Raw genomic sequence first — 7,316 nt, 5'->3', positions numbered from 1 at the left:
ATATTGGTTGAAGCGCATAGTATATATGAGAAATAAGCAATATATATTAGGTAGTGTCCATGAAAAGGTAAAATCTTGTCACCTTGAAAATTCAAGTTTAACCATCACATGGTAATATAGGGTATTGTGTAGTTGAAATTTGTGACTCAAACACTCAGTAGTGTGTAGAGATAAACTATTTCAATTAACTACAACATAATAAAAACATCTTGCAATCATACAAGTTACATAATAAAAACCAAATATCTCCAAGTCACTTTGAGCTAGATGGCACTAGTTCATCTAGCTTGCACATGTGTGAGGGAAAACATTCTTGAGATCCCTTGGGGAAAACTTATTGTGGTCTCTGAATGAATTCTGTGGTCACTTTTAAACTCCATGTCTTTGGCCTCTTTAAGTTCTGCACATACCTCACTCATATTGGGCCTCCTACTACTCTCAAATTCCACACACATCATTGCAATCTCAGCAACCTTCCACATGGAAGACTTGTTGTAACTATGGATGGTCTCATCAACAATCTCGTCAAGTCTTCCTTGTTCAATCAAAGGCCGTACCTGTCAAATACATCAAATGAAAGGGATTCGATTTCTACCATTACAGTGGATTCACTCATTAATAAATTATGAAAGGACTCTACTCAATAAAATGGATGCTAATCTGTTGGTGCACATTACTTTAAGTAGCCTTACCATCTCTACAATGTGAACCTCCTTCCTTGTATTATCTCGATTGATAGGTGGACGTCCACAAATAACCTCAAAGAGCACCACGCCAAAGCTATATACATCAGCCTTTTCTGTCAACTTAAAGGTGGTTGTGTACCTACAATTGATGCAAACCATATGGAAGATAACAACAATTAAATTATCCACTTATGTATGCCTTTGAAGAAAATAAACTAAAAAAATAAAGAAACTCAATCTATAATTAAAATGTTTGGAAGAGGATTTTCTCATCATACTCTGGATCTAGATATCCCAAACTTCCCATCAAAGTTGTTGTCATGTCATCATTCTCATTGAACCTAAATCTTGATATTCCAAAGTCTGCAATCTTGGCTTCAAAATTCTCATTCAGCAAGATGTTGCTACTTTTCACATCCCTGTGAATGATTGCAGGACTACATCCATGGTGCAAATATTCCAACCCTACAGAGCTCAATAGAAGACCTAGTAAGTTTACCACCATTGACATACCAAAAATCCAAACATGGATAGATTGTTGATAGTACATGTGTGGTTGCGGATACTATAATGATATACTATTAAATTTTGATTTCTTATATGACTAGGTTAAGGAATCATACCTTGTGCAGCATCTATAATAATCTTGAGTCGTTTCCTCCAATCCAATGATGCAATCCGTGCACTTGGACCTTGAACATGACATGGGGACAAATGGTTTGTATTAATGTTATGATATATTTTCTCTATTCATCGTATTGTAAGTTAGTTGTCACATGTTTTGTTCATCTAAAATGGCAAAAAAAAGGCTATACATTTGGTTGAGAAACTTATCTAACCATAGAGTGAATCTAAAATGGGGAAAAAATTTTATGCATTTGTCACATGTTTTGTTTATCTAAAGTGGGAAAAAAAAAGCTGTGCATTTGCTTGAGAAACGTATCTTACCATAGAGTGAATCTAACAACGATCCTTTTGACATGTACTCATATACGAGAACTAATTTGGATTCACTAGAGTAGCCAAGCAATTTGACAAGGTTCTTATGATATACTCTTGAGAGAAGGCCAACCTACAATAGGAAAATACGGAGTATGATGCCATTGATATTCGGATAAGTTGATAAAATTACACGTCCCTCAAGTCAAAATGTTAGCACGAGCCTAAGCTAACACTTACAATTGTACTATCTTCTAATTAACATAAGCAAGATCAAATTCTTAGTATTTGCAAAGAAAAAGGAGCGACACTCTAAAGAATGAGGTGAGCATCATTCCTTATCATTGAAGATCGGCTTACCTCGTTTAAAAATTCTCGAGCTCCTTGGCGAGAATCGTGTGATAACACTTTAATTGCAACTGTGTGACCATTTGGGAGCCTTGCTAGGTACACAGGTCCAAAACCGCCGACTCCAAGCTGCTTATTAAAGTTGTCGGTGGCAAGCTGAATGTCTCTGTAGGTGAAGACCTCAGCTGTATTTGAAGCTTTGACGAGTTCTGTATGTCGAACAACTTTAAAAAACCAAAGAAGAGGAAAATTATATCAGTGTCAAGGCTATAAATTTGTGCGGGATCACTGTATTCAAGGTAGACTGCGAAGATTATATTTTCGAGTCTCCAGGTTATCAAATGTTTAAAGATTGTACGTACCAGGCTCCTGCTGACCGATTGTACGCACCGTTTTTGGCGCCCTCCTCTTTCTAAGGGAAAATATGATTCCCAAACACAAAAGAACGAGAATAACTATCCCGATGATTACTAGCCCAATAATCAACCCCAAATGATTCGTTGTCCCATTTTGGGAGGGGATGTTTCCAATGCAAGATGCATTGCTTGCTGTACACGTCGTTAAAAATGGGTTTCCTGCATACCTGGAAGAAGCAACGCATCTTGATAAATACTGAATCCAGTAATCATTAGAGACTGGTTTGCAAACCGCGATTCTATAAATTTATTGACAGAAGAGTACGTTTTGTCTGTTAAGACACATACGTAAATCGAAGTGTGGAGCTCTCGAGTAACGCCGGAGGTATCGGTCCACTGAGATTGTTGTTGTCCAAATTCCTGGAACGTATAAAGATGAGTATATTTATTCTTTAGTAAACATTTAGACGTGCTTGGAAATTCCTATTTATACTCACAGGTAACGCAAACCCTGCAACGTAGCCAAGGATGGAGGAATAGTTCCATTCAGCTTATTACTACTCAGGTTCCTGCAATTCCAAGTTTTGAAGCATAAGGTAAACCATAGCCAACAAGTATATTTCTCGGTTCCCTTCCATTGGCATGTCTATTTAGGCCGGGCTTGGTCAATATTGCAACTGTATCAACATATCGTCTCCTCGTTCTAGATCGTAACCATTCAGGAGAAAAGAAAGAAGGAAAGAATCTTCAAACAACAGCATTTTCAATTGCCTTTGCGAGGACTTACAATACTTGAAGGCTTTTCAACGCACTAAGATCGGGGAGCGATCCCTCTAACGCGTTCGCATCTAGCAAGCTGGACACACAACATACCAATTACATACGTAAAACTTGACTTGTGGACAATGTTTTTTAGACGAAAATGCAATCTCATTAACATGGCTTACATTTGAAGTAGTCCAGTAAATCCATTAATGCTTTCAGGTATTTCCCCGACCAAACCGTAATTGGACAAAGATCTGCGAAAGAATCCCAATTTTGATAAAATAGTCTAAGAGCTAGCTTCAAGACGATACATGCGGATATCGAGATAAGAGAGAAAATTAACACTTACATAGCAGTTATCCATGGAGGAATAGCATTACTGCAATTCACCCACGAAAATTTATAGCCGGAGGGGAGACATGGATCACCCGTGAAGCTACTTAAGTTGCCTAGATTGGTTGTTATATCGTTCATGGAGGCAACTGCAGAAGTACAATTCGGGAGATCGTTCGATTAATGAACTGAGAACCACAACTAGAGCATACTTCTGCGTCCAATGGAATGAATGCCTCGACAAACCATCAAGGCGGTAGTAAAACGAATGAGTAAGATCGAAATACTGCATGTACGGAACTCATAAACTAATATGCCCAGAGCGCTACTTACCATCCCCGTCGAAAGTGGGAAGAGACATTGGACTGTCAAAATAGCTTAGAATCTCTACCCCAGCGATGAAAGGAAGGAATTTGGACGTGGCAGCAGGGGTAAAGTGAAAGAGCATGAAGTCTGATGTTGTGGAAAAGCTGTTGAAATGTTCATAAGTCCCATAGTCTCCTGTCTCTGCATAAACGTCAAGTGTAGTTTCCACCGTGGTGTCTCCGTTCAGGATCACGTCGAAAACCCTAAGGCCAGATTTTTTCACGGATGGATCGACCTCCGAGAAGAAAAGCGAGTAATAATAAGTGTGACTGCCGGAGGAAGCTGAAAGGTTGAAGTACTGGTCGAAACCCGTTGGCCACTGGCTCACATATGAGGTTTGAAGCACTCGTACCGGCGGCAAATCAAATACACCGTTGGCATCGACTTGCTGGGAGGTGACAACCCGAGGCTGTTCTGTGTGGAGGCTCCAAATTCTGTCGAGAGCATCGTCAGGATACCTGTAATCAAGCAAATTCAATCACGAGATGTCATTTGAGATGCTGGTCAGAATAAACATGGCTAAACAGCAAGAGGAAGTACTACACCTTACGGGCACAAGATCAACAAGCGGATCAGCTCCATAGTCTTCTCTGAAAAGAGTCCGCATAGCTCGCTGAGTTTCGTTTATGACGAGGACAGGATGCAGATTAGAGTTGAGAGGTCGCAATTCGAGGGAGGAAATAAAGGGTGTATCGTGGCCTGTAGTTGCGCCCGAAAGGCACACCGAGATGCTATTGCCTCTGGAGCGCCAGTAAATCTCCTCGGAGGTAATATTGGGCTGTGGCAACGTGAAGGAGATGTCTGTCCAAACGTCTGCGTCAATGAGGAGTTGGAAGCTGATACTGTCACTGTATATGGTCGGGTAGGGGGGGAGAAGACCGAGCCAGAAGGAAGCTCGCAGGAGGTAGAAGGCCTGGGGATTGAGCTGAGGTATCACGTAGCAATACTTGGTTTGATTGCCGAGGAAGTAGCGAATGGATGTGTATCGAGAGCTGTTATCGGTGGAGGGCGGCTCAACTTTGGCAGTGTTTCCCACCTTGATCAAGCTTCGATCCGGCGTCCACTCCACTCCCGGGGGATTATCAATGTAGCTGCTGGTGGATTGAGAACCGCAGTCTATGCTCACGAATCCTGCACGCACACGACATCATGAGTTTTTACTGAACCATGCTTTCCAAAGATTAAGCTCACCAGATATGCCTTCCCTCACCCAAGAGTATATGAAGCGTGCGGATCTAGCTCGGAGGAGAAAAGCTTTAAAGGCAGCTTCTCCCAACGATAGCAACACGAACACGTTTCAAACGGTACAAACATCGACTGATATGCTCGCACTTACTTGTGCGCATGATGGATCAAAACAGGGCTGTGTGTAGCCAGATCTCGTTAATCAAACGGAGCTGTGCCATTCAAGGACGAGCAGTGCCTGCATTGCAGCCTCAAGCGGGCATAGCGTTGTGGTACAAAGCTACTTACTAGGACACAAAGAATGGGTTCCTGGAAACAGAACTTGAACTGCAATCCTACGAGTGACTGGAGGGAAGGAAAGCAAAGCAAAGATGCAATACAGAGAGGAAGGTGGATATGGAGAGAAGTGGCTATGATCCGAGGCGAAAAACATTGTATAGAGAGGCAAAGAAAGGTGACAGCAAGGTTCGTACCCTTTTTAAACAGAGAAACAGCAAGGGACGTACCTGTGACTTGAGCTGTGGCGAATTCGATGGACATGCAAAGGAGAAAAAGCAAGAAGATGGAGATCCACAAAGGAGCGACCATCCTGAAGGGCAAGCCACCAAAAGAGAGGACCTGATGAAAATGTTGAAGCTACAGGAAGAGAGCCTTAAGTTGCTGAAGCTGCCATCGACTATGTCAAGAGGTATTAGAGGAAAGATGCATTGCCAGCATTTGTTGGTTGTTGTGGAAAAAAGATGCATTGCCAGCATTCAGTTGACTTCAATTTCTCAAACCTTCTAGAGAACGTGCATGGATCGTGGATCCTACACCACAAATATTGTCCAGCTACTCAACAAAATATCCGACTTAGGATCGTGGATCCTACACCACAAATATTGTCCAGCTACTCAACAAAATATCCGACTTAGGATCGTGGATCCTACACCACAAATATTGTCCAGCTACTCAACAAAATATCCGACTTAGGGTCTTGGATGCCATCGACTATGTCAGTTGACTATGTCAGAGGAAAGATGCCATCGACTATGTCAGTTGACTTCAATATCTCAGACCTTCTAGTGAACGTGCATGGATCGTGGATCCTACACCCTCCTGTATGTATTTCGTGTGCCTAAATTTGGCATCCATTTTATTGTGAGTTACCAACTCATGTAAATTCTCGATGTGGATTGAAAAGGATGAATGGGAGAATTATTTCCATTTTGCATATATGCACAAAGATCTTGAAGCTCACACAAAACATGCGGGTGCTACAACGTGGTCATGGAATGTCAAAACGTGAGTGCATGTAGTGGGTTCTGGACATTGGAAATGGGAAAAGCATGGGCACAAAAGAAAGTGTAAATGTAATTCTAGATAAAATGTTTTTGCAAAACAACTCCATGCAAGGCCTGATTGAGTGGGTGTATACCAGACTTTCGCGAGTTGTGAACTTTGCATCGTACTTTGCAGAGAGTGTGATTCTTGCAAAACAAAACCTTGAAGTTGATGCAATCAATAATGTAGCAATAAATGCAATGGCAAGGGAGAGAAAGGAGTATTTAAGTTCAAATTCATTTCTGTATGCAACAGAGTATCTCAATAGCCTCGACGTTGTGGATGGTTATCCACCTCACCGATTGGTTTTGAGGATAAATGCTTCGATCATTTTACTGTGCAACTTGGATCCACGAAAGGGACTATGCAACATCACTCGATTGATATGCAAAGAGTTCCACACCAAGGTGTTGGAGGCGAAGATCATCACTGGTATGTATATCAATGACATGGTGTTCATTCAAAGGATAACCTTCATTCCAAGCAATTTGCAACTACTATTTGATATGAGAAGTAGGCAATTCCCCAATCGATTGGCATTTGGCATGACAATTAATAAGGCCCAAGGTCAAACAATGTACATTCTTGGCTTATACTTGGCAATACCGGTGTTCACCCATGGACAATTATATGTGGCTTTCTCATGTGTACGATCATCAAATGTTGTCAAAGTATTTGTTCAAGATAAGGCTGACGAGACTAGTGTCGAGGATTCAAAGGTACCATATGCTATAAATGTTGTGTATAAGGAAGTCTTGTAACTGAAGCAACAAAAGCAAGTATGCATGGTTGTTGCCTTCCTACATTGAACTGTTCTTCATTGAAAAGTAAAAACGTATGTTTCGTTGTTTGTACATTAGTTTCAATATAGCTCATGTATTGATGAAGAGTTTTTTTTTAACCCACGGTCATGCTCTTGCATGCAACTAGATACGATCGATAGGAGCTTCAGATTCGTCACTCACTCCGTTGCAGTAGTGCCAGGTGCATGATTGATTTGAAGCTGCGTTTGAGT

The 7,316-nt window shown here is 41.2% G+C and overlaps 2 protein-coding genes across 2 annotated transcripts; one reads left to right on the top strand and one right to left on the bottom strand.

The window, feature by feature from the left end:
- Nucleotides 1-278: 278 nt before the first annotated feature.
- Nucleotides 279-4,400, bottom strand: LOC147881189 (putative LRR receptor-like serine/threonine-protein kinase At1g67720). The gene is made up of 14 exons (XM_087402345.1): nt 4,339-4,400; nt 3,761-4,251; nt 3,444-3,576; nt 3,277-3,348; nt 3,117-3,185; nt 2,827-2,898; nt 2,678-2,749; nt 2,336-2,556; nt 1,986-2,197; nt 1,626-1,758; nt 1,310-1,378; nt 965-1,151; nt 693-825; nt 279-557 (listed from the first exon to the last, which is right to left on the bottom strand). Exons 1-14 carry the CDS (start codon nt 4,398-4,400, stop codon nt 279-281), a joined length of 2,205 nt encoding a protein of 734 aa, XP_087258471.1.
- Nucleotides 4,401-6,306: 1,906 nt separating this feature from the next.
- Nucleotides 6,307-7,062, top strand: LOC147881188 (uncharacterized). The gene has a single exon (XM_087402344.1). It carries the CDS (start codon nt 6,307-6,309, stop codon nt 7,060-7,062), a length of 756 nt encoding a protein of 251 aa, XP_087258470.1.
- Nucleotides 7,063-7,316: the final 254 nt, after the last annotated feature.

The sequence above is a fragment of the Dipteris shenzhenensis genome, chromosome 31 (genome assembly GCF_047967505.1).
Source record: "Dipteris shenzhenensis isolate YYH24624 ecotype China chromosome 31, Dip_SZ_1.0, whole genome shotgun sequence".
In the NCBI taxonomy this organism is placed as follows: Eukaryota; Viridiplantae; Streptophyta; class Polypodiopsida; order Gleicheniales; family Dipteridaceae; genus Dipteris; species Dipteris shenzhenensis.
The sequence above is the reverse complement of the archived record's forward strand: the minus strand, read 5'-3'. Positions and strand labels throughout refer to the sequence as shown.